This window comes from Rhinatrema bivittatum, chromosome 5 (genome assembly GCF_901001135.1).
Source record: "Rhinatrema bivittatum chromosome 5, aRhiBiv1.1, whole genome shotgun sequence".
NCBI lineage: Eukaryota > Metazoa > Chordata > Amphibia > Gymnophiona > Rhinatrematidae > Rhinatrema > Rhinatrema bivittatum.
In genome coordinates this window covers 263,824,820-263,851,713 of record NC_042619.1, presented here as the reverse complement: position 1 = coordinate 263,851,713, position 26,894 = coordinate 263,824,820, and the positions used below count along the sequence as shown (strand labels likewise).

Sequence of the window (26,894 nt, the reverse complement as noted above, 5' to 3'; positions counted from 1 at the left end):
CTTCACATTAGATACAGTATCCCCGAAAGGATTAAATCGGGAGATTGAATGGTTCCTATTCACTTAAATCCGCAAGCAGGATAGGCTGGTTCCGGTTACTGCTAGGGTGCACTACAGGAACGGGAACCAATGAATGGAGTCTTTTGACTCACGTGGTTCTCTCTCCTGTAGGTTTTGGCGCCTTTTGTCTCCTTTAAATACCTGTCAACTATGAAGGGCATTGTGCTCCCTGTCATTTTTCAAATGCTGCTGTCAGGTATGTTATACATTCTATGCACTTTACTATTGTCGGCTGTAAGTCCCTTCATTATCCTGATATTTGTTAATATCTTTATATTTCAGCTTGTTTCTGAATCCCTGCGGTGGCGATCCCCCCCGATGCAGCCCGCGGCGAAACACGGGACCGTGTCGGGGGACGCCATTAAGTCGGTGTGTATATAAACTTGTGGAGTTGCCTTATTGAAATAATAAAACATTTTATGTTTTATATGACTTTCAAAATATCTTGTCAGGATTGAATATTCACCTGCACTGTGTGTACTTTGCGATTTTGCTTGAGGTGCAGTACTTGCTCATTGTTGCTTCTTGGTCGGTAATTGAAATCTCCCATTATTATTGCACTGCCAAATTGGTTAGCTTCCCCGATTTCACTAAGCATTTCATCATCTGTCTGAACATTTTGTCCAGGTGGACAGTAGTATAGTCCTATCATTATACTCTTACCCAACACACATGGGATTTCTACCCATATAGATTCTACTGAGCATTTAGTCTCTTGTATGATCTTTATCCTGTTGGACTCTATACCCTCCTGGACATAAAGTGCCACACCCCCACCAAGTTGATCCTCCCTATCATTGCGATATAATTTGTCCCATTAGTTATCCTCCTTCCACCAAGTCTCCGTGATGCCAATTATGTCAATCTCATCATTTGCTGCTATACACTCCAACTCTCCTATCTTATTTCTTAGACTTCTGGCATTGGCATACAGACATTTCAAAGTGTGTTTTTTGTTTGTATTAACAACCTGCTTTCCAGTTGTTAGGGATAATTCGGAAATCATTAGCTTCGGTGATTTTTTACATATAGGCACATGGACTATGTTTGCTTTTAATGGAACCTCTCTGTTGGGATGCCCTAACTCTCCTGTTTCATTAGTATCCTTCAAGAATACATTTCTCTGAACTATGCACTGCTGAGTGACTGTCGGCTTTCCCCCTTGTTCTAGTTTAAAAGCTGCTCTCTTTTTTGAAAGTTAGTGCCAGCAGCTTGGTTCCAGTCTGGTTAAGGTGGAGCCCATCCTTTCCCCAATTCCTAATAAAGCTGAATCCCTCTTCCCTGCACCATCGTCTCATCCACGCATTGAAACTCTGGAGCTCTACCTGCCTCCTCGGACCTGCATGTGGAACAGGAAGCATTTCAGAGAATGCCACCCTAGGGGTTCTGGATTTCAGCTTCCTACCTAAAATCCTAAATTTGGTTTCCAGAACCTCTCTCCCACATTTTCCTGTCGTTGGTGCCCACATGTACCACGACAGCCGGCTCCTCCCCAGCACTGTCTATAATCCTATCTAGGTGACGCATGAGGACTGCCACCTTCGCACCAGGCAGGCAAGTTACCAGGCAGTCCTCACGTCCACCAGCCACCCTGCTATCTACATTTCTAATAATCGAATCACCAACTATGATGGCCAGCCTAACCCTTCCCTCCTGGGCAGTAGCCCTGGGAGACTTGTCCTCAGTGCGAGAGGACAATACATCACCTGGAGAGCAGGTCCTTGCTACAGGATCACTTCCTGCTCCACCAGGGTGATGATCTCCTACTGGGAGACCTTTCTAATCCAAGGCAGCACTGGGGCTGCCAGTCCCTCACAAAGATTTCTGAGAAAACAAGATAAAGCCCATGGCTTTTTTATCATAGATTGGTTAAAAGGAAGCAAAGAGTATGACTAAATGGTCAGTTTTCCCAGTGATCTATTCTGGGACCTGTGTTGTTCATCTTACTCAATGATCTAGAAAAGAGTGACAAGATCACATTTGCAGATGACACAAAAATATTCAAAACAGTTAAAACACAGGCAGACTGTGAGGTACTGCAGACCTTGAGAGACTGGGCATCTAAATGGCAGAGAGCATTTAATGTGGAGAAGTGCAAAGGAATGCAAATAGGGAAAAATAAAATAATTCTAACCACAGGTACACAGTGCTGGCTTCTATATTAGGATTAACCACCCCAGAAAAGTATCTTGGCGTCATTATGGAGAGTACATTGAAATCCTCAGCTCAGTATGCAGCAGTGGTCAAAAAAAGCAAACAATGCTAGGAATCATTTGGAAAGAAATGGAGAATTAAATAGCATCCTAATGCCTTTGTATTTGTCTATGGTGTGACTGCACTTTGAAGAGTGTGCACAGTTCTGGTTGCCTCATCTAAAAAAAAAAAAAGATAACATGGAATTAGAAAAGGTACAAAGAGGGCAACAAAAATGGTAAAGGGGCTAGAATGCCTCCCCTATGAAGAAAAGCTGAACAGGTTAGGGCTCTTCAACTTAGAGAAGAGACAACTGAGAGGAGATACGATAGAGGTTTATAACATTTTATTTATTATTATTATTTCTTTAAAGAGACATTCTACATCCTCCAATGCAATTTTTTGGTGTGGATTAGATAAGTTTACATGCATAAATAAATAAAATCATGAGTGGGGTAGAACAGGCAAATAGGGAACAGTTATTTACCCTTTCAAATGTCACTAGGATGAAGGGACACTCCTGGAAACTAACAGGTAGTAAATGTAAAACAACTTGGAGAAGTATTTTTCTCTCAATGCACAACCAAGTTGTGGAATTTGTTGCTGGAAGATGTGGTCATAGCAACTAGTATAGTTAGGTTTTAAATGATTTGGATAAATTCCTGGAGGAAAAGTACATAGAATGTTTTTATCCAGGTGACTCCAGGAAACCCACTACTTGTCATTGGGGCGAACCACAAGAAAGTGGATCTACATTTTGGGATGGACTACTGTCAGAAACAGGATGCTGGGCTCAATGGCCTACTAGTCTGACCCAGCATGGCACTACGGATGTTCTTATGTTAACACCCTTATGTCCCCAATGGGGTCTGGTGGCAGGATGTTTAACTGCCACCTCCCTATCATACACGTTCTCAGTCTCAGTCAGCTAGGGATGGTCCTCTTAGCTCAGATCCTCATTTTCATTCTATTTTAGATTTTATAGGAAACAGCAGTATTGAGGTTTTGAAAGCTACTCCTGCTTAGTCACCACCGCTATGAGGTCACACATATTTCCTAACTGACAGATAAGGCCAGACATACACAGGTTTGGCATTAAAATTGTTCAAGCTGTACATGCACAAAGGTTTTGAGGAATTCTCTATTATTTTGATTTGTGGCTGGAATCCATCTATATTACTGCATACATGGATTAGCGCTTTAGAAATGCTAAGTAGTAGAATTTTTTGCTCTACATGTAGATGAATGTAATCCCCTCTCTGGTACAGAGTCCCTGATGCAGGGGCTACAGCAAAGTGTTATGACAGTCGGCTGCAGCCACCAGCGGCAGCTCAACTCAAGTCATGTCATGCTTGGTTCTCTGACTCCGGTACTCTCGCAACAGTGGCCAGTCGCTGCCACCACGTTCCTTCTGGCTCCCTGCACTCCACGTGGTGGCTGGAACGCCGCCGACCAGCGTTCCGATCCTGGGCCTCTCTAGGCATGCGCGCCATCTATCTGCCCTTTAAAGGGCCAATGGCAGGAACTCCAGGCTCGTCCCCGGCTGATGACATCACTGGCCCAGGGTACTTAAGCCTCCACTAACCGACTTGGCAACGAGTTCCTTGGCTCCTTCTAGGTGCCAGTTCCTGTTCCATGGACCAGTTGTTCCTGCCTTCGGATCTCTGCGCTTCTCCTTCCGGGTTCCTGCCTCTGCGCTTCCTGCTCCGCGCTACTTCACCTGGACTTCCTTTCAGCGCTTCCCACTCAACGCCAGGCTCAGCGCAACTTCATCCGGACTCTCTTCCAGCGCTTCCCGCTCCGCAGGCCCTGGCTCAGCGCTACTTCACCTGGACTCTCTCTAGTGCTTCCCACTCCTCAGGGCCAGGCTCAGCACTATCTTTTCGTGAGTCCCATCAGCAGTGTCCTCTGCACCTTGGGACTCCCATGACACTCCTCCTTGTGGATTTCTACAGTGCCTACACTCCTCAAGTGCAGAGGGATTTGTCTCTGAACCCAGTTCCTCGGGGAACTTCCCTGCACTGCTACTTTCTGGACATCAGATTTGGTGGGTTCCCCTTACTCAGCATTCTACAGTTAGTGTCTCTGTACCTGCATCTCCTCATCTCGAGGTCACTCTCACGTGATCCTGCTCTACTCCCTTCAGAGCTGCAGTGGCCTTGCACTCCCAGAGTCTCGTTTTCCTCCTCCCTCCAAGAGTGCTCCTGTCTCAAACTGTGCCTATCCTCCTTGACACTCTCTGCAACCACTCGCCTACCTTCTCCGGGACCAGTCACACAGAGGTGCTCCTAAGTCCTGCTGGCCCCGGCATCCAAGGGCTCAACCTGCAGGGAATGAGGGCTGTACAGGCGCCTCTGCTCCTGGTCAGCCTCACCTCCCGACAGTGGGGACCTGTGGGGCTCAACCCTTCAGGTAGCAACAACCCCACCTCGGGCCAAGGGTCCACAATTCCTAACAGACTGCCAAGTCCATGGACCCGGCCGAGGCCTCGGTAATTCAGGCCATTCCTGGCCTGGCACAGAAGATCATCGAACAGCAAAAGATCCTGGAAACCTTAGCGACTGCAGTGGAGAATTTAAGCACCCGATTGGATGCCGCCGTAGATGTAACTACAGAGTCTCCCAGACCCAACACCTCGGCCTCCATGCCAGTCTCACGTCCAACCGTTCCTTTACCGGCACCTCCTTGTTTCTCGGGGAACCCCCTGTTGTGCAGGAGATTTCTAAATCAATGTAACATGCATTTCTGCCTGCAACCAGCCTACTTCCCAGACGTGATTACAAAAACCACCTATATTCTCTCCTGGATGGCAAGGCCTTGGCCTGGGCCTTGACTTTTTGGGAGCGTGCAGACCCGGTCCTCCAAGACCTGCCCAGGTTTCTTGCCTTGTTCCGCTCAGTCTTTGACGACCCCGGCAGACACTCTGCTTCCGGATCCACACTTCTTCACCTCCAGCAAGGTACTCGGTCATTAGCCGACTACGTCACAGAGTTCCGCATACTGGCTTCCGAGTTACATTGGAACCTTGACTGTCTTTGAGTCATCTTTCTGGAGGGATTAAACGCTCGGATCAAAGATGAGTTGGAGGCCCGTGAGTTGTCGTCATCCCTAGACTCCCTTATTGACCTCGCTGATGTATAGATCGGCGTCTCCAGGAGCGTTCGCAGAAGTCCAAGCTACCAAGAAGCCCGCGGTGAACTTGTGCCATGTTCAACGCTCTCCATCCCCAAGGGTGGACTCTCTTCCTCAAAACAAGACTAGAGAAGAGCCCATGCAAATGGATCGAGGTAAGCTCTCACCGCCGCTGACGCCAGAGGTCGGGTCTCTGTCTCTACTGCAGTAACTGTGGACACGCATTGTCCGCCTGTCCCATGCATCTGGGAAACTCTCGGGCCTAGGTTTGGCAGGAGGACTGCTCCTAGGCCTGACTTCTCCATCTCCTCCATTAACCTTTCCGGTGTCGATTAAAACGGACGACCAAGAGTTCCACACCTTGGCTCTTGTGGATTCAGGAGCCGGAGGTAATTTTATTAGGAAGCAACTGATGGAACACCTTCGGATACCCACCATCCACACCCCAGTGCCTTTACTTCTTTCATCTATCCACGGTGAACCCTTGCCCGGACGGGTCGCCCATGTTACAACTCCGCTCCATCTACGAACTGGATCCCTGCATGTGGAGTCCATCTTCTTTCATGTCATGGATAAAGCCATACACCCGGTGGTCTTGGGCTTGCCGTGGCGCCAAAAACACGCCCCCCAGTTTGACTGGGCTACGCTGCAGCTCTCTCGCTGGGGGCCCTCCTGTCATTCTGACTGCCTGGAGCCTGTTTTGCCCCAGTTTTGCCTTAACACCTCACTTCTACCTCCCGGCCTTCCTCCTCAGTATTCAGCTTTCGCTGATGTCTTCTCCAAGAAGGCCGCTGACACCTTACTTCCACACCTGGCCTACGATTGCGCTATCAATTTGCTTCCCAATACAGAGCCTCCTCGGGGCAGAATTTACCCGCTGTCCCTCACTGAGATGCAGGCCATGTCTGAATATATCCGCGAGAACTTGGCCAAAGAATTCATCCGACCCACCAAATCTCCCGCTGGAGCAGGTTTTTTTTTTGTTGGGAAGAAAGATGGTTCACTCCGGGGTTTGAATGAGATCACCCAGAAGGACCGGGGTTTGAATGAAATCACCCAGAAGGACAGTTACCCTCTTCCTCTCATTTCTGAGCTCTTCAATAGACTCCAAGGGGCGAAGATTTTTTCCAAACTAGATCTCAGAGGAGCATATAACCTGGTTCATATCCGCAAGGGAGACGAGTGGAAGACAGCTTTTAATACAAGAGACGGCCACTATTTATTTATTTATTTATTTATAGGATTTATATACCGGATGTTCCTGTATAATATACATATCACACAGGTTTACAAGGAACAAGAACTATCGCCTCAGCGGTTTACATTGAACAGATTAAACAATTAACAATTAGTAGTTATTTGCTGAACAGTTAACAAGAAACATGAAAGGCACAAGGAGGAACTTAGTGGAGCTTACAGTGAACCGAAACATGATTATATACACATTTCAATAGTGGACTCTTCGGGAACTTGTATGCCAGGGGCTGGGGGAGGAACGACTAAGCTGAAATTGTCATTCTTCCTGCTCTTAGCTCTCAGGGAATGCTTGTGTGAACAACCAAGTCTTAAGTTTCTTTTTGAATGTAGTATGGCAAGGTTCAAGGCGAAGGTCTGGAGGTAGCGAGTTCCAGAGTGAAGGGCCCGCTGTAGATAGTGCGCGTTTCCTCAGGGAGGATTTTGCCGGTTGGGTGATTAGCCTGTTCTGGTACGCACTTCTAGTCTGTTCTTGGAGGTGTGTAGCTGAAGTTGAAAAGTTAAGTTGAGAGGAGAGATGTTATGTAAGGCCTTGTGTATCATCATTATGGATTTGAACTGAATCCTGTATTTAATCGGGAGCCAGTGGAGATGCTGAAGGATTGGGGTAATATGATCCCTTTTTTTGGCGTTTGTGAGAATTCTTGCCATGGCATTCAGGACCATCTGAAGTGGTTTGGTGGTGCAAGCTGGAAGGCCTAGAAGGAGAGAGTTACAGTAGTCCAGTTTTGGGAGTATGATGGCTTGTAGCACCATGCGGAAGTCTCTATAGAGAAGAAGTGGCTTTAGTTTCTTTAAAACTTGTAGTTTAAAGAAACATTCTTTTGTGGTGTTATTTACGAATTTGTTGTGGCTGAATCCGCTGTCTAGGATGACCCCCAGGTCTCTTACTTGATGCGAGGTGGAGTGCATGGAGGTATCCGGAGATTGGCTAGCGATAGGAGGGGTGGGTGGGACATAATTTTCAGGAGCTATTAGGAGGATTTCGGTTTTGTTTGTGTTTAAAACCAGGTTGAGGCTGGCGAGTAGGTTGTTGATAGCTGAGAGGCATTTATTCCAGTATGACATAGCTTTGTGTAGAGAGTCTGCTATAGGGATGAGAATTTGTATGTCATCCGCGTATAGGAAGTGTATTAGCTTGAGGATGGTAAGTAAATGACAGCGGGAGAAGATATATATTGAAAAGAGTCGGAGAGAGGGATGATCCTTGCGGTACCCCCCTCTTGGATTCAATGGGGTGAGACTCTTTGTTATTTATCTTGACCTTGTAAGATCTGTTCTCCAAAAACGATTTGAACCAGTTGAATGCTGCTCCTGTGATGCCAATGTCAGTTAGGCGCTGCAGGAGGCACGGGTGGTTTATGGTGTCGAACGCTGAGGAGAGATCCAGAAGTGCGAGGAGGCAAGGTTGGCCTTTTTCCAGATTGATGATAATAGTGTCTGATAGTGAGGCTAATAGCGATTCGGTGTTCCTGGTCTTACGGAAACCAAATTGGTTTGTGGTGAGGATGTTGTTTTCGTCAAGGAATTCTATAAGTTGTCTGTTAACAACTTTCTCCATAATTTTGGCTATCATAGGAAGGTTTGCTATGGGTCTGAAGTTAGCTGGGTCTGAGGTGGGAAGGTTGGGTTTTTTGAGGAGCGGTTTGAGCATAGCCAACTTGAGTTGGTTAGGGACTTGGCCTTGGGTGAGAGAGCAGTTAATGATGTCTGCAACAGGTTTGGCGATGATGTTAGTGATCAAACTCAGCAGATTTGAAGGAATGTGATCTAGAGGATGGTTTAATCTTCTTAAGGATGTTCTCTATTTCTAAAGTGGACGTGGGCTCAAAGGTGTCGAGCACTGCTGGGGTTGTGTTTTGGGATTGTTGAACGGTTGAGTGCGATGGTTGAGAGCTGTGGTTGATAGAGTAATTTGGATGCGGAGATGGTCCCTTGAGGGGGGCTAGGAGTGAAGTGATTTTATTGTCAAAGAAGTCTGCCAGTTCGTTAGCTTTGTTGAGAGCTTGTTCATCTGGAATGATGGGTGCGGGTGGTTTAGTGAGGGCTGATACATAAGAGAAAAGGGCTCTTGAATCAAAAATGAAGTGGTGTATTTTTTTGGAGAAGAATTCTTTCTTGGTTTTGTTGATGTCGTTTCTATATGAGTTGAGGCACGATTTGTAGATGAGGAGGGTTGATGTAGATGGGTTTTTTCGCCATTTGTGTTCCTTGCATCTAAGCTCATGTTTACGTGATTTCAGCTCCGGAGTGAACCAAGGTTTCCTGTTGTCTTTGTCTGGATTAATAGATTTTTGTCATCATGGGGCACACTTGATCTGCAACCTTGTTGGTGATGTTGATCCATGATGATGTTGCTGAGTTGGCGTCAAAGAGGTCCAGATGCACTAGTTCCTTGGCCAGGTGTTCGCTGAGTCGGTCTCCTGGGCACTGTTTCCTGACGGATATAGTTATTGATTGTGCTGATTGAGGAGGAAGCTCCTTGATCTTTAACACCGATGAGATGATTCGGTGGTCTGTCCACGGTACCGGAAGGCAGGTTGGGATAGTGTGGGATGAAATTCCATCGTTTATGAAGATAAGGTCTAACGTATGACCTGCTTTGTGGGTGGGTTCTTTCACAATTTGTCTGAAACCCATATGGCTGAGAGAGGAGAGAAGAGTTTTGCAGTAGTAGAATGAGGTTGGACATAAACGTGAAGGTTAAAGTCTCCCATCAGGATGGCTGGTTTTCCGGAGTTCAGGTGTTTTGCTGTTAGTTCTATGATTGTGGATGGGTCTGCTTCCAGTATTCCGGGAGGGGCATAAATTAATCCGATCGCCAGATGTTTTGAGTTGAATAGCGCAAATTCGATATTTGCTAGGTTATTAGAGGCCTGCAATGTCAGACCTAGGGCTTTTTTGGCTGCGAGGAGAAGGCCATCTCCTCTTTTTTTGGGTCTGGGTATAGAGAGGAGATCGTAGGCCTGGATGGGAAACTGATTTATTAGGGCTGTGTTGGTGGGTTTTAACCAGGTTTCTGTGATGGCACAGATGTCAGGTTTTGCATCGGATAGGAAGTCATTGAGTATATGAGTTTTCTTGGAGATGGATTGTGCGTTAACAAGAGTGAGTGAGAAGAGAGCCAGTCCAAGAAGTTGGGTGACGGGTGTCAGCAGGATGGGCCTGAACCTCTGTTGACGGTTGTGAGGGGGAGAGGGGGGCTTAGGTGCTCTCCACATGTAGTTGTGGATGATGGGAATTGTGAGGGGGTGCATGGTAGAAGGTAGAGATGGCAGAAAGTCAGATGTCAGTGGGGGTTCGTTGGGGTCTCTTGTTTGGTGGTATCCTGATGGAGGTGGATGTCTAGGCGTGGGCCTTACCCCTTAGGGAAACTAGAGTCAAGTGTGTGAGCCCACAGCGTGTGGAAATATGTTAATGGGCCTGTGGGTTACTGACAGAGAATGGAGATCCAGGCTCTGATTTATATTGGCAGAGAGAGGCTGTGCTGGGCTTACCTCGAAGGCCGTTCAGGAACAAATTTTCTAGCTTAGGGGCTGCTCTGCGGGGCTGCACTAAGGGGCGCACAAAGGGGCCAGCTGAGGTTTCTGTAGAGTGAGGAAATCCGGAGGAAGTGTTAGTTCAGCTTGCTCTACGGGCAGTGTTGGACGCAGGAGGTGATGTCTCTGGGTGCAGCGACAGGGAGGGACTACCAATATCTCGTGATGCCATTTGGCCTCTGCAACACCCCCGCTGTCTTCCAAAACTTAATGAATGAGATCTTCAGAGACATTTTGTACCAATGCGTCGTAGTGTATCTCGACAACATCCTAATTTTTTCCAAGGATCTGCAAAACCACTGTCAGGACGTCGCCTGTGTTCTCCAGCATCTCTGAGAAAACCAGCTCTACTCAAAGCTGGAAAAAAAAAAGTGTTCCTATGAGCAAGAGACCATATCCTTCCTTGGATACAACGCCTCGAGCCAAGGCTTCCGAATGGACTCTCAGAAGTTAAAAAGCATCCAGGATTGGCCTCAGCCTATGGACCTTCGGTCTCTGCAAAGGTTTCTTGGCTTTACCAATTATTATCGTTCCTTCATTCATCATTACTCCACTCTGACTGCACCTCTTATGGCCATGACCTGCAAGGGTTCCTATCTCTCGCGCTAGTCGCCTGAGGCCGTAACAGCCTTTCAAGACCTTAAAACCGCCTTCCTGCAAGAGCCATGCCTTCAACATCCTGATCCCAGATGTCCGTTCATTGTCAAGGTTAACGCCTCCGACAAGGGAGTTGAGGCAGTCTTAAGCCAGTACTCGGCCACTCAAAAGTTACACCTATGCTCCTTTTTCTCTAGACCCTTTTCTCCTGCTGAATGCAACTATGTTATAGGAGATAAGGAGCTCCTGACTATCAAATTAGCCTTCGAAGAATGCTAATTTGAGGGACCTCAGCGTCAGATCATGGTGTACACCGATCACAAGAATCTCGAATACCTGCACCAGACTCAAAGTTTGAATCACCGTCAGGCCTGCTGGGCCCTTTTTTTCCCCACTCGATTTAACTTTCTGCTCCGCTATCGACCAGCCAATAAGAACTGTTGGGCTGAAGCTCTTTCTAGGTCCTTCGTCCCTGAGGACCTTCCGGACCCTCCTCACCACATTATAGACCCTGCTAAGGTCAACCTGGCTGCCACTTTCCACCGGAAAAATGATGGTTCCACACCAGTTACACCAGAGAGTGCTTCGCTGGGCCCATGATCCCCTCACCGCAGGGAGCCTGGGGCAGTCCAGAACCTTGGCAACCCTCCAGCTGGTGGCCAACCATGAGGAAAGATACCCATGCCTACGTAGAGTTGTGCCTTACTTGCACTCACCACAAACCTCCAGTGGGATGCCCGTGCAGTCTCTTACAACCTTTACCAATCCCTAGCGAGCCATGGACCCAAAATTGCAACAGACTTTATTGTCGACCTTCCACTCTCCGGCAGCAACACCACCATCTAGGTCATTGTGGATGGCTTTTCTAAAATGGCCCACTTTGTGGCTTTGCCTGGCCTTCCATCGGCCCCACAACTTGCTCAGCTATTCATACGCCATGTGTTCCGGCTCCGTGGTCTTCCTAAGCACATCCTGTCTGACCGTGGAATTCAGTTTACAGCCCGTTTTTGGAGGTCCCTTTGCAAAAAATTCGACGTCTCCGTGGACTTCACCTCCACAAGTGAAAAGAACCAATAGGACCCTCAAGCAATTCCTACATACCTATGTCAACCTCCGGCAAAATGATTGGGCAAACCTCCTTCCATGGGTGGACTTTGCATTAAATTCTCATCCCTCATCTTCCACTGGCTCCTCACCCTTCCAGGTAGTCTACGGACGACAACCTCTTCCTCTTCTACCATTACAGTTATCCATGCCTTCACCTGCGGCTCGGTCTTCCGCCCAAGAGTTACACCAGCTCTGGAATAGTACTCAACAGTTACTACAAAAAAGCAGCTCTAAGGGCCAAGAAGTTCTTTGACACCCATCACCATGTAGACCCTCAGTTTAAACCGGACGACAAGGTGTGGCTCAGCACCAGATTCATCCACCTCAAGCTCCCATCTTCAGGTTTCTCTCCAGATACATCGGCTCTTTTCCAGTGCTCCACAACTTGGGCTCTGTTACTTAAAAGCTCCAGCTCCCACCTTCTCTCAAGATCCACAACACCTTTCATGTATCGTTACTAAAACCCTTGGTACTATCCGGATTCTTGAAGAAGCCACCCGAGCCACAACCACAGTCTTTCGAAGTCGATGTCGTTTATCAAGTGCAAGATGTCCTTGTCATGCGAAAACGTGGGAAGAAATAGGAGTACCTTCTCTCATGGGAGGGTTTCGGACCAGAAGAGAACAGTTGGGAACCAACCACCAATATTCTTGACAAAACCCTCATCAAGCAATTCCATGCCACCCATCCTTTGAAACTGAAACCCCCAGGACGGGGGGGTACTGTTATGACCGTCGGCCGCAGCCACCCATGGCAGGCTCAACTCACGTCATGTCATGCTTGGTTCTCTGACTCCGGTACTCTCGCAGCGGTGGCCAGTCACTTGCCACCACGTTCCTTCTGGCTCCCTGCACTCCATGTGATGGCTGGGACGCTGCTGACCAGCATTCTGATCCTGGGCCTCTCTAGGCGCGCATGCGCCATCTATCTGCCCTTTAAAGGGCCAATGGTGGGAACTCCAGGCGCTTCCCCAGCTGATGACATCACTGGCCTGGGGTACTTTAAGCTTCACCTCCAGCCTCCACTAACCGACTTGGCAATGAGTTCCTTTGCTCCTTCTAGGTGCCAGTTCCTGATCCACGGACCAGTTGTTCCTGCCTTCGGATCTCTGCACTTCTTCTTCGGGGTTCCTGCCTCTGTGCTTCCTGCTCCGCGGGCCCTGGCTCAGCGCTACTTCACCTGGATTGTCTTTCAGACCTTCCTGCTCCTAGAGGCCAGGCTCAGCGCAACTTTATCCGGACTCTCTTTCAGCGCTTCCCGCTCCACAGGCTCTGGCTCTGCGCTAATTCACCTGGACTCTCTCTAGTGCTTCCCGCTCCTCGGGGCCAGGCTGAGCGCCACCTTATCGTGAGTCCCATCTGCAGTGTCCTCTGCACCTTGGACCCCCACGGCACTCCTCCCTTGTGGATTTCTACAGTGTCTACACTCCTCAAGATTGGATTCAGCGCAGTACTCCATCAGACTGTGTTTTGGTGCCCCGTTCTTCGGGGTATCTCCCTGCGCTGCTACTTTCTGGACATCAGCTTTAGCGGGTTTCCCGCTCTGGTCCTTACTCAGCATTCTACAGTTCGTGTCTCCATACCTTCATCTCCTCATCACTCTCACGTGGTCCTGTTCTACTCCCTTCAGAGCTGCAGTGGCCTTACACTCTCAGAGTCTCTTTTTTCTCCTCCCTCTGAGAGTGCTCCTGTCTCGAACTGTGCCTATCCTCCTCAACACTCTCTGCAATCACTTGCCTGCCCTCTCCGGGACCAGCCACACAGAGGTGCTCCTAAGTCCTGCTGGCCCCAGCACCCAAGGGCTCATCCTGCAGGGAGCGAGGGTCGGTACAGGCGAAGTCCCTGCTTGCCTCTGTTCCTGGTCAGCCTCGTCTCCCGACTGTGGAGACCTGTGGGGACCAACCCTTCAGGTAGCAACAACCCCACCTCGGGTCAAGGGTCCACAATTCCTAACACAAAGTACTCTGTCACACTTGAGCATCAAACTTCAGCCCTGGGGGTCAGGGTTCTCTGGCGGGGAGAAGCTGTGAGCCTCGGAGGCCCTAGGTGCAGTAAGGAACTGGGAAAACCTTTGGGGAAAAGGGAGACTTTTCTTTCTTTTTTTATTAAATATTTTACATTTTAATTCAAGCAAATACATCTTGAATATTACACAGAATACAGTTGTTTACACAATTATAACAAGATTCATTACATCTAAAAAAAACTTTAACTTACAACATAACCTGTGATTAGCCCACAAATGGTTCCAAGGTACTCAATTCCAAAAAAAAAAAAAAAAAATTATTATTAAACAATCACCCTTTCTCAGTTAATGGGGATATTATCTATATTGAGAGTTCCCTTCTTATCCTTATGCTGTATCTATGTGGATTTCGGTGTAGAGCTAACTACTGATTTTGTTTTATTATCAATAAATAATGTTAATTGTTCTGGTTGTAGAAAGACATAAGTATTTCCTTCACTCTTTATAAAACATTTACATGGGTATTTTAATATGAAATACATTCCCATCTGGAGAATTTGCGGTTTTAATAACAAAAATTGCTTTCTTCGTTTCTGTGTTACTGGTGCTAGGTCTGGAAATAATTGGACTTTACAACCCAAAATTCTCTCTTTCTATTCGCAAAAAATTTTTTAAATATCCAATTTGTGTCAGATTCCAACATAAATGATATAATTAATGTCAATATCTCAACTGATTTTAAATCCGTTTGCTCAAGTAACTCTGACACATTCAAAGCTTTATCCTGAGGAGGTTGATTTTGTTGTAACTCATAACTGTAAATTTCCAATATCTCTTACCTCTAAAGATTTCTTCATTGGAGGTATTTGAATTTCAGCTTTTATCACAGTTGCAGTTTGCTTCATTAAACTCATCTATCATCATAGACACTCATCACAGCTGTGACAATTCCAGAATTTGTGCAGTTAATTACTGAGTTTATCTGATTACCTGAAGCTGAATCAATGAGTTAACTGGCTGTCTAGCAGCACAAGCAAGGACAAAACATATTTGCAGAAACACACTGAGCAGGCCCTATTTCATGAGCACCATACTGCTGATCATAGGGGACAGAGCTTTGAATTGGGGAACTCACTCAGTTTTGCTTGTGGCAGGGTGACAACTTTTATTTTATTTTAATGCTCCAGCTCTACCAGGGAAATAAGTCCAAAGACTGTTGCCCTAGAAGCTCTGTGCATAGTTTCTGCTGCCTGCCTCACCATGAGAGCAGTACCAGTTCACATATATGCACCATCTTCTGGAATCAGAGAAAGACTGAAGGGCTGAAGGCAGCAACAGACTTTTATAGGGGGAGTGAACTCAGCTTTAAAGTTTTTTTCTCTGCCTCCATCTACTGGCAGGACATAACCCACTTGTCAGGATTGATCTGGCATGAACGATAAGGAAAGATTAAATATGATACACCATTAGTCATACATAATATAAACAAGGAATGGAATTCCACAATATAGCAAGAAATTAGTAGTAGTAGCAGCAGCAGCACCACCACAAGAAAGAATAGTGCCCAAAAGACAAATGCCTTGCAAATCATTATTGTATTTCAAGAGACACGTGTTTTCTTTCTTTCCTTCTAAATTACTTTACATCTTATCCAAACATGTTTAATAAATATCCCTCAAAGGTACTTTAAATCATGTTCCTGTCTTGCAGTTAATACATACTATTCACCTGAAAAGGTTTACTGTAGCAAATATCCCAATTCTTGCTAACAAGCAGCTAAGATGGATCCTCTGACATCAGTAAAAATGGACATTGGCCTATTTGGGCTATGCACAGCTAAATGTAAACATGAGAGAGCCTTTTCATTGCTATATGTATGACAAGCCCAAAGAATTTATTAGCCTTGCTAGCCGAGATGGCACCAAAATGGGGCCAAAAGAAAATTCAGCACAGATGGTATTGTGTGAGAATTGATGCAGCAGTAATATTAGGGCCTCTCTTTATGGTCCTAAGTGTCTATCCAGAATCAGAGTTTATCAGAGCTCTATCAAATGTGAACAACCGTCATCCATCAGAACTGACCGCTTGATGAACCTGGAGATGAGACAAAGGACTTGTAAAAGCACGGGAAGCTCTGCTAATTAAAAGCTTTAATTAGGCATTCACCTTATGCATGAGCTGCTGAATTATACATAGGTGAGCCCTTAAAAAGGGGCACGTTAACAGCCCTCTTGGCCATCCATCATCAGCTGATCGAGACCCATCTGAAGAAAAGGAGGTGACCCATTTGAGTGCTGTTGCTTTCCCCCTGCTTTACCCCCTGTGTATCCTGGGCCGAAGTGACTTTCAGAAAGAAGGTCTTAGAGACTTGAGAGTTGAACAGACTGTCACTTCGGTGGCCAAGACTGTCCTTTCTGCATCTGTGCTGGAGACCGTAAGGGAGGGACCTCCCAACCAGCCTAAGAATGTAAGCTACGGGCAGCTGTTATAAGAACCTGGGCTCCATTTCCTACCCCGTGGGTTAGTAAGGTAGAGCTTATTAGCGTTCAAAAGTAAGTCTCTGCTAAAGAGAGGTAAGACCAGCAGAAATTATTGGTAATTTGATAAGCACTGGACATTAAATATGCTCTTGTAACTATTGTTTTTCTTATCGCCTCTGTCTCTGTGTTTTTGCTGACGCAAAGTGTTAAGCTTAGCCTGTGTAAGTTTGGAATAAAGATTTGTTTTGTTTGGCAGTTTGGCTAATTTTCTAACAATGAACAGGAGGGTCACTGGTAAATAGTAGGTACATACATAAAGGGAGGTGGGGTTAGAAATCATAGCTCTTCTCCCTACACTATGCTAAACATGGCCTGTTTGAGTCCTTCAGCTCCAAGATCCCCTAAAATCCACATCATTGACTCAACCTCCTGAACCTTCTATGAAAGGATTGTGTTATATAGAACAGGGACACAACTGGGTCTTGAAAATATTCACAAATGGGATTTCCTATACTGGACCCAATGCTTCAAAGCAGAGGACTGTTCTTTAAAATCATCCTCATCAGAACAAAGCCATCTGAGGCGAAAGAATTGACCCACAGGTATTCCATTCTTAAAAGGAAACTCTCAAAACGTAACAAATTATTACGATCCATTTCTTTGAGGAACAGAATTGTTTGAAGACTTCTCCCTGTTTTGCAGATTAGTATATTTGTTAAATTTTTGGTCACTTGGTTTACACATCTGGACTATGACGTGAGATTTATATACTTTTTGACTTAAGAAATATAAACATTGAAGGTGGGCATGCTTGTTCCACAAAAATATTAAGATATTTTACATCAAATGGTTTTTGCTCTGTTTAAATATTTAATCTGGAAGCTTTTTAATCTGTCATTTTAATAAATATACTGGCTTTGTCACTTAAGGCCTGATTTACTAAGGATTTTTTTCCACATAGACACAGAATAGGAAAAAATTCTTAGATAAACAGGCACCTTAGTGAAGAATGAATTACTATAATTATATTAAGTATAGCATTATATGTTATGATGTTACATCATAAACTCCAAAGACAACTCAGAAAAGACATTGATATAGTACTGCTGTACTCTTGGACTATGTTGTTAAATTAGTATATGATTTTTTTTCATTCCATAAATAGCACAATAGCATTACAAGTTAGAATAGGAGTAGACTAGCTAATATTTCCTTTGAGGGACTGATTTTTTTTTTTTTTAATTAAAATTCTTTGGCTTGTTCCTCTGTCTCATAAAAAAAAAGTCAGCTGGTAATGGTTTCCAATACAACATCTGTTAGCATGATCATAGCCTCGGTACTTACAAATATCCCTCAAGAATTACTCTGATGGGTTAGTACTAGGCAACAGGATGATATGGAGCTTGAGAAGGTTTTTGTCTAACATTACTGGTCAATAAATAACTAAATAGGTCGATCTGCTAGGGCTCCAGCATAACCTGACATAACTGTTAATACATTTGTATAACAACATCTCACTACAATTTCCATGTTAGTCTAATACAAAGGTATCACACCCTGCATAAATTATTTTTCTCCAGAACCAGTAGGGTTACTAGAACTGTTCACCTGTGTAAAACTTGTGCAAGTTTAACGACTTTTCTTTCTCATACATTCTATAAACATTTTCGCTCCAAACTCCTCCACCCCTAACAAAATTTAATTCTTAGATAGATATGTTGCCTTTCAAAAACAGTTTAAGAAGGGTATGCAAAAAAATACATAAAAACAATCGACGTCATAAAATAGCATACGTTAAGTTATAAAATAAAATCAAGCATAAATACTAATCAAATGATAAATGAAACTAGAATCAAAGAAAAACAATTAATAAAAGATATAATATATAATATAATATAATATAATATAATATAATATAAACGTGAGCTCGCAAGAAGCCTCAGAAAAACAAAAGCCTGGAACCTTCCTTACTAGTCTAGTGATTCCAGAGGGACACATTAAATCAACGGAGCACAACATAGTCTGCAACGAAATCAAGTAGAATTTTCGATAAGCAACGAAGAACGGGTGTTTATAAGCAGATTTCCTTTCAGAGGTTGAACCATTATTTCTAGAGTCTGCATACAGAAATAACCCCAAAACGGCGAATCATCCGACTTTAAAGACAGCTGAGCGGTAAGCAAACCTAAGGGCGGAAATGACGACACACCTAGTCCTCTCTCTTTGATTGACTTTCCTAGACATCAATCCTCATCTTGCCTGCAGCAGGAAGCCATGGGAGGTTTGCTCTTGTACCACTATAGTAGGGTTTAGCTGTGTTGTTGGAGCTGGAGTTCGTGGTGGTCTCCCGGTGGTGGCAGCAGCAGCAGCAGGATGCACGGACCATTGCCGGTGAGTTACCTGCTGTTGTGCGGGCAGGTGCTGCTTTTAGTCACTGTGCTACTTCTGCACTGCGTCTCCCTCATCTACTCCTACAACACCACGGACCCAGAGCCAGAGAGCCCGACCCCCACCGCCGCTGTCTCTGCTCTCCTCACAGTCACTGGGGCATTGCTCCGCAACCCAGCAGCCTCGTCCTCCCCCGGAACCAACGGCACCTCCGATTATGATCCTCTCTCGCCGTTAGTTCTTTGCGCCTACCTGTAAGTAGGTTACTATCTATTAGTTGTCAGTCTATAAAATGTTATTTCTGCATGAACTTTGAAATCTGTGATAATTTGCACTCTGGCAGATATTGGTATCTACTAGATCTTTATATGTTCTATTTGGTTATCATGCATAGGCCGGAGGAGTTTATAGAATGTGAAGAACCTGTCGACCATTTTGGGAATTCCAGTGCACAGCAATTCCTTGGTTATGGGTGTAAAAAGGTAATTATAAGACAAATTTTGTCGTTGATCCAAATAAGAACATCTTATTTCCAAGGTATGTTGAAATATACTGGGGCTGATGCAATAAAGTGCGCTCAGCCTAGCACACAAATTAATGAGCGAATGGACTCACATTTTGGACGTGCTAGGCTAACCCCCGATGTAATAAGGGGATTAGCACATCCAAAACGGGCGTCCAAACTCGTGCATAGCTAATAGTACTCATCACATGTAAATGCCTTGTAGATGAAGCTATTAGCTATTACCCCGATGCAGAAAATTGCTGCTCGGCCCTTGTTAACACGGCAAATTTAATTCCAGGCTTGGAGCTGGTGTTAAGTCATACCACATGTCAAGGACCTGTTAACAGAGCTGTGGTTTTCTGCTTCTTCCTATTGGTTGCATGCCTGGTTGGTAAAACCCAAGACCAGGTTGCACTGTGTGAAGTGCATTGGCTTCCTGCTATAAAAACGTTTATAGTTTGCTAGGCTGCATGGCTGCTTTTTGACACTGTAGGGGATTTCACATGCCAGCTTTTGTTTTGTGAGGCGAGAAAATAGATGCTCATATTGAGCATCTTGTTTTCCTAACCCGCACTCCGCCATCTCCTGGGCACCTGATGCAGAGCGCTAGGGATGCACAATTGACCCTCAGTGCATCCTTTTTGGTGTGGCAGCTCATTATAGTACTGCATTGGCCATCCAGAAGAGGTTTATAGTTTATTAGTTTTCTATACTGCCGCATTGGCGTTAGCCTTCGCAGCGGTTTACAACTTACACAAAGAGAAAATACAATAAATAAGTCCAATAAAAGGTAACAGCTAAAATTATTTAAAAGCATATTATTATTATTTTTTTTAATTATTATTTTTTATATACCGACATTTTACGGTTTACATCCAGGTACTGTAGGTATTTCTCTATCCCCAGAGGGCTTACAATCTAAGTCTTTGTACCTGAGGCAATGGAGGATAAAGTGACTTGCCCAAGGTCACAAGGAGCAACAGCAGGACTTGAACCCTGGTCTCCTGGTTCACAGTCCACTGCTCTAACCACTAGGCTATTTCTCTCTCCCCATATAAAAGTATTTTAGCTGTGCAAGTAGAAATTAAGTTGTAAAAGGCTATTCCTCGGTGTATTATTCAAGGGTAAAAGTTAAAACAATAATAAAACCAACATAAATATAATATCACACTCACACAACATAAAATCAGTTTTGCCTTTAGCTTAAAGTTTAGAGCATTCCTTTAAACCTGTAACTGGCCATTTAAGGTTTATATATATTTGTAGCTTATTGTTCATTTTCTAAGAGGTGCTTGTGCGCACATTAGGAAAATGGGCACTCAATACTTAGGGAATAGCCACTGCTATTAATTGCATCAGTGGCATGGGATCTTCTTAGTGTTTGGGTAATTGCCAGGTTCTTGTGGCTTGGTTTGGCGTCTGTTGGAAACAGGATGCTGGGCTTGATGGACCCTTGGTCTGACCCAGCATGGCAATTTCTTATGTTCTTAATACAAGCACCCGTTTTACCACACATCATATTGCATTGACTCAGCATGTGTGAGGAGATGATAAATACATTTTAATGATTGCCACAGCTTTAAGGAAATATAACTATTCTGTCAGCCAGATACTGTAAAAGGATTACATTCCCATGCCATTAATAGTTATGGTTATTGGGGAAAAAATGTTTTAAAACTTGATCACCCAGCCATCTATTGGAAAAATCCTTTATTTCTGGTTGTCATAGGTTACTGGATTTCTGCTTTTGAAAATCTGTGGTTGTGTAACTTCTTATTACTTACAAACTGGTCATCAAATAAGGTTTCTGGTCACCTTTGATTCACCTGCATATTGTATTTCAGTGACAGTGGTTCAGCAGTAATCACTCAGTTGGATACCAGATGACTGAATGCTTTCTTTTCTTGTAGCAGACTTACTTTGTGTATAGTGCTGTACACGTTATATCATTAGGTACATTAAGTCCTTTAGTAGATTTTTTTTTCAGTTTTCTACACTGCTGATTTGATTCACCTTATTTTTTGAATTGAAGCCATTTTTCAATAGCTTTTCTGTACATTTTAGCACAGTGCACAGATGTTAAATGTTTTTTTCCCCAAAACATTTACACAGTGAATACTACATGCTATGTTGTACTTGTTTATAATGTGTACGTTTAAACCAGCAGAAAGAAGTGAGGTTCTAATTCAGCTCACTGTGTTTACTAAGGCTTTGACCTATTCTGTGTTGGGGCAGGGGGAAGCTTAGTAAATCAGGCCCATAATCTTTATTGCTTTTTTTTCTAATGCATCAGAATGTTCTTTCTTTTATAAACTTGATACCCGATTCAGATCTAGGAAGTCAGGTTTCAATTTGTGGAAAGAATCATTATCATAGCTGTTTTGGTGTTTCTGGCCACAAACGGTACTTAAGGTAGGCTTGACACCTTACCCCAGATTAACCAAACAAGCCGATCCAGTCCTGGCTTTCTCCATTGCATGCATAGATTTGTAGTTCAGAATTCCCATTGATTTTCCAAAGAAAATCAGATGCATATTCAGAATATTTGTAAAGAAAAACCTTTGTCTTTATTTTCTTCCTGTTATTGTTTCTTTCTCAGTTTGGGGGCCAAGCTTATGCTGATGTTGACCACACTCAAGTCCAGTGCAGGGCATTGGATGAAATTGAATGTGCAGAACCTCGCTCATTTTTCCGAGGGAAGAAAGCTTGCATCAAGTAAGTACTGTCATTAGCAACTTAATACTGGGGAAATATATTATACTGGGGAAAGCCTTCACAGAGCTCTTGTGGCTCTGTGAAGGTTTTTCACTTAGTAACAAAATGAGAGAAAACCTTGTCCACATGACATTCTTAGGGCCAGATATGGAATGCCACTGCCTTATTGTCTCTTTCCACTATCAGATTTGTCTTTATCTTTTAAAAGAAAGGACAAAGGAAGAGCAGGGGCTGTCCAGAAAGGGTCTTTGACAACTGGTCTTGAATTATTGGTGGAATGTGATGGGATGGGAAATTTGCCCCAAAATGTCACATGGACAATTTTGATCTCCATATCATTCATGATTTCCAAGCAGATTACTAGCTTAAGAGAATTTTGGGGTAGGAACCCTACATGGTCTTTATTTGGAAACTGATAAAAGAGCAGTCCTTTAAAAGTTCAGGTCATATTTTAGCCTAGCTGAGGTTTCTTCAGGTTTCATTTTTTAATTATTTTTTTAACACACCATTTACACAGATTGTGTTTTCCCAAGCATTTGAAATGAAATGTTACTTATTTAAAATTAAAAGTGGCATTTTCACAATTAGACTTTATGTGGAGCTGAAAAAATTCCATGCAACATTTTAATGATCAGTGCAGGGAGAATTTTAAAGATGGAGAAAAATTGTCGAGTATTGACTTAAAAACAGGTTTTCAAGTATGGAGCATGAGGATATGTACTAGGGCAAAGATTTTGAAAGATATTTGTGTATACCTGTTCATATATAAAGCTCTTTTTATATACAAGCTTGCCATTTAAAGCTGTTCCTTATTCATTAGAACATTGTTTTTTATTCTTTATTACTGTAAAAATTATATTGTAACTTTTTAGTTCTTGTTTTGATTGCAGGTTAGAGGATATAATTTCTCTTGTGTCCACAAGATGGTGCTAAAACATAAAATTTGAACAGCATCTCTGGTTGAGAAGTCCATGTTTAAATGCTAGCATTTCTTAGGGGAGAGGCTCTCATTTTTTTTTTATATTTTTTTTTTTTTGGTGGTTTTTAAATTTCCTGTTTCCCCTAAGGTACACCGGACACTACTTTATCACCACTCTACTCTACTCCTTCTTCCTGGGCTGTTTTGGAGTGGATCGATTCTGCCTGGGACACACTGGCACTGCTGTAGGGAAGCTGCTGACCCTAGGAGGTCTGGGAATCTGGTGGTTTGTCGACCTTATTCTCCTCATCACAGGTGGACTGATGCCCAGCGATGGCAGCAACTGGTGCACTATCTACTGAACGAAGCGCAAAGAAAAAATTCAGTGTGTACATGAGAGCTTTCAGCAGCTGCCAGGAAACATTGATTACATCAAATCTGAACAGACAACTACGACTCGCTTCTCTGCCATAAATGTAGTTATAACTTGCAGCTTAACCTTTCATTTGTAAAAGATATGACAAATAAGGCACTTTACACTTAAAATAGTCTTCTGGAACTTTCTTCATTTGCTCCAATAGAGTCATGAGCTAAGGACAACCCCATGTGTCTATGAACTGAGCAAAAGAAATGTTATTCGATTAGTAGCATTAAAGATTTGATATGTTGAAGACTGATGACACACATTATGTGTTTGGTATTGTACTTACCAACAGTTGTTACAGAGAAATGATTTAGTTTAAAGGTGTACTGAAGGAAGGTGCGTCCTTATCAATTTTTTATGACATCCAGAAAAGCAGGAGGACCCTGCTAAGATTACGGAGTGTTATTTTTTTTTTCTCATGGACCAATCAAGAGTGTCTTAGATAAATGGGTTTGATTTGGTCCCTGTGGAGCCTGGAAATCCTGAATATTCATTAGTTAGGTGGGATTTGTAGCAGTCCTAAGAAATGTATGTTCTTTCCAGCACTAGAGCAGCAGATTAACTTAAGAATTACCAGCTTGTAGGGCTAGAAATAAATTGACAGGTGCACCTGGCCATGAGTTTTCACTAAAATGTTTGTATTTGCCAAAATATGCTTACTAATTTCCTAGCGTGTAGCCAGATGGACTCAGGACCAGTGGGTTATGTCTTCCTCTGCTAGCAGATAGGAGACTGAGTCAGGTTTCAAAGCTGATGTCATCCTAGATGTATCCCTGCAGTGACCTCAGCTCTTCAGTATCTCTCCATCACCTAGCAGATGCGGACGCTATCCCCACACTATCATGGTGTTAGCGGGATTGCAGCACTAATACAAAGAAAACAATTTTTACCTTCACTTTAAAAGAAGATCGAGCCCCACTCTCCTGTGGTGATACCTAAGGGTCCCTCCCCCAGTTGAGAATTCCTGAGGTGATTTCCGGGATCCCTCAGAGGTGTGCCTTGGTCCGGTAGCTGGTTCCTGGCATGGTCTTAACTGCTGAGGCAGCAGTTGCAGAAGCTGAGCGCAGCAGTGAAGGCCAAAGCCCTCTTCCCCCCACAGCCGGAGAGCATCTCTGTACTCAGCCAGTAAGCGCTGAGACCAGCTAAGTAGAGAAGAACTCCTCTGCTCGCTGTACGTACCCGGATCAGTCCAGACCGTGGGTTGAACCTCCTTTCCAGCAGATGGAGACAGACTAAAACTGAAAGGGCGTCCTACATGAGGACAGAGCCTATCCTGTAACCCTTCAGTATTTGTCTGCCCTTCAAAGGTAAGTTGCTATTTGGAGAGGACCTTGAGAAGCTTATGGATTCCTTGGGGAAAAATAAGGTCCATAAGTTCCCGGAGGATTGTCCGAAACAATCTCGCTCCTTTACACCCTCCCGCCCTCGCTTCAGGGGACAGAGACTGTATACCCCATGCGGACTGGGTGGCTCCTCGAGGGGTTATTCTTCCTGGTCGCAGCCCTTTCGTGGGCGTCAGCCCTTTCGCGAGGGCCAGCCCACTCGTTCTACCCCTAAGCCTGCCACACAATGAAGTTCAATCGGCATGTTCCTCGGTCCCGTTTCTGGGCGGCCGCCTTTCCCTTTTCTTCGAGGAATGGGTCAAGATCACGTCGGACCAGTGGGTCCTCGACATTGTACGAGACGGGTACGTCTTCGAGCTTGTTCGCGACCTACCGGATCTTTCTTTTCTCCCCATGCGGGCGTTCCAAGCGGGAAGCGGTAGAGCAAACCCTCGCCAGACTACTGAGTCTGGGGACGGTTGTCCTGGTCCTGGAAAAGGAGCTCGGCGCAGGCCAGTATTCCATTTACTTCGTGGTGCCCAAGAAGAATAGGGCTTTTCGGCCAATCCTCAACCTCAAACGGGTCAACCTAGCTCAAGATTCCACATTTTCGCATGGAAACCTTGCGGGCGGTCATTGCGGCGGTTCGCCCCGGAGAGTTCCTCGCCTTGCTCAATTTGACAGAGGCATACTTCCATATCCCGATTCACCGCAATTACCAGAAGTATCTTCGTTTCCACATCCTCAACCGGGATTTCCAGTTTCGGGCCCTACCCTTCGGCCTTGCGACCGCATCTCGCACCTTCACCAAGATCATGGTAGTGGTGGTGGCAGCCCTTCGTCGGGAACGCATTCTAGTTCACCCCTATCTGGACGATTGGCTTGTGCGGGCCAAGTCAGAGGCTCTCTGCACGCTGGCGGTAGATTGGGTATTAACCCTCCTCGTGTCTCTTGGGTGGATAGCGAATTTTTCCAAGAGCAACCTTCAGCCCTCCCAGGAGTTAGAGTTCCTGGGAGCTCGCTTCGACACTCGAGTGGTCATGGTCTTCTTGCCTTGTGCACAGGCCCTCAAGTTGATCTGCCAGATTCGGAATCTGCTTTCGTTGCCTTTGCCAACGGCCTGGGACTACTTGCAGGTCCTAGGGTCCATGGCTTCCACCATCGACCTAGTTCCCTGGGCTTTTGCTCATATGCGACCGTTACAGAAAGCTTTGCTATACCGTTGTCGGTGTCGGAACAGTTTCACATAGTCCTCCCCCTCTCGGCCTCTACCGTCGCCGACTTGCAGTGGTGGCTTTCGCTCCCCCATCTTCTCCAGGGAATGCCCCTCCAGTCTCCACATTGGACGATAGTAACCAAGGATGCCAGTCTTTCGGGCAGGGGCGCGGTCTGCCTGTCCCGGTCCACTCAAGGGATCTGGTCGCCTGTTCAGACTCGCTGGCACATCAATCGGTTGGAGGCCCAGGCGGTGCGTCTGGCTCTGCAGGAGTTCCTGCCCCTCATACGCCGCAAAGCGGTGAGAGTGCTGTCAGACAACTCCACTGCCGTGTCTTACATCAGTCGCCAGGGGGGCACCCGCAGTCGCCTAGTGGCCCTGGAAGCCAACCGTCTCTTCACCTGGGCAGAACGACACCTGGATTGCCTGGCGGCCTCCCACATTGCGGGCAAGGAGAATGTTCAGGCCGATTTTTCTCAGTCGCCAATCTCTTGATCCGGGAAAGTGGGAGCTCTTGGAAGCAGCCATGGATCTGATCGGCAGGTGGGGTCCCCCCCATCTGGACTTAATGGCGACCATGCGCAATGCCAAGGCCAGTCTGTTCTTGAGCCGTGCCAAGGCCAGTTGGTTCTTCAGCCGCTGGAGGGACCACGGCTCGGAGGGCGTGGATGCTCTGGCCCTTCCTTGGCCCATGGACATCCTTCTGTATGTGTTTCCTCCGTGGCCCCTAGTGGGAAAAGTTCTCAGGAGAATAGAACTCCACCAGGGGCCAGTGGTTCTGGTAGCACCCGAGTGGCCTCGCAGGCCATGGTTTGCAGACCTTGTCAACCTGGCGACGGACAGACCTCTGCGGCTAGACCATCTTCCTCGTCTACTTCGGCAGGGGCCCGTATTTTTCGACCAGGCCGATCGCTTTTGTCTAGCGACCTGGCTTTTGAACGGCGGCGTTTGAGACGTAAGGGCTACAAGGAAGAGGTCATCTCCACCTTGCTTCAAGCCCGGAAGCAGTCAACTTCTCTAGCCTACGTGCACGTTTGGAAGGTTTTTGAGACTGTGAGGAGTTGGGTGTCTCAGCATG

At 45.3% G+C, this 26,894-nt stretch overlaps 2 protein-coding genes across 2 annotated transcripts in view; one reads left to right on the top strand and one right to left on the bottom strand.

The window, feature by feature from the left end:
- ADAM9 (ADAM metallopeptidase domain 9) overlaps window positions 1-18,478 on the bottom strand; it is a 389,106-nt gene extending 370,628 nt beyond the window's left edge. The window contains exon 1 of the mRNA XM_029603956.1: window positions 18,299-18,478. Coding sequence (XP_029459816.1) covers window positions 18,299-18,346 — 48 coding nt within the window. The 5' untranslated portion in view covers window positions 18,347-18,478. The remainder of the gene's footprint in view (window positions 1-18,298) is intronic.
- A 22-nt stretch (window positions 18,479-18,500) lies between these two features.
- Window positions 18,501-23,534, top strand: TM2D2 (TM2 domain containing 2). The gene is made up of 4 exons (XM_029603959.1): window positions 18,501-18,969; window positions 19,110-19,197; window positions 21,820-21,935; window positions 23,003-23,534. Exons 1-4 carry the CDS (start codon window positions 18,701-18,703, stop codon window positions 23,214-23,216), a joined length of 687 nt encoding a protein of 228 aa, XP_029459819.1. The 5' UTR covers window positions 18,501-18,700; the 3' UTR covers window positions 23,217-23,534.
- The last annotated feature ends 3,360 nt before the right edge of the window (window positions 23,535-26,894 follow it).

Excerpts from the sequence above, each read along its gene's own strand:
- TM2D2 (XM_029603959.1), top strand. The coding sequence starts at position 18,701 with ATGCACGGACCATTGCCGGTGAGTTACCTGCTGTTGTGCGGGCAGGTG. Across the intron at positions 18,970-19,109 it reads TTAGTTCTTTGCGCCTACCT|GCCGGAGGAGTTTATAGAAT; the intron begins GTAAGTAGGTTA and ends TATCATGCATAG. Across the intron at positions 19,198-21,819 it reads TTGGTTATGGGTGTAAAAAG|TTTGGGGGCCAAGCTTATGC; the intron begins GTAATTATAAGA and ends TTTCTTTCTCAG.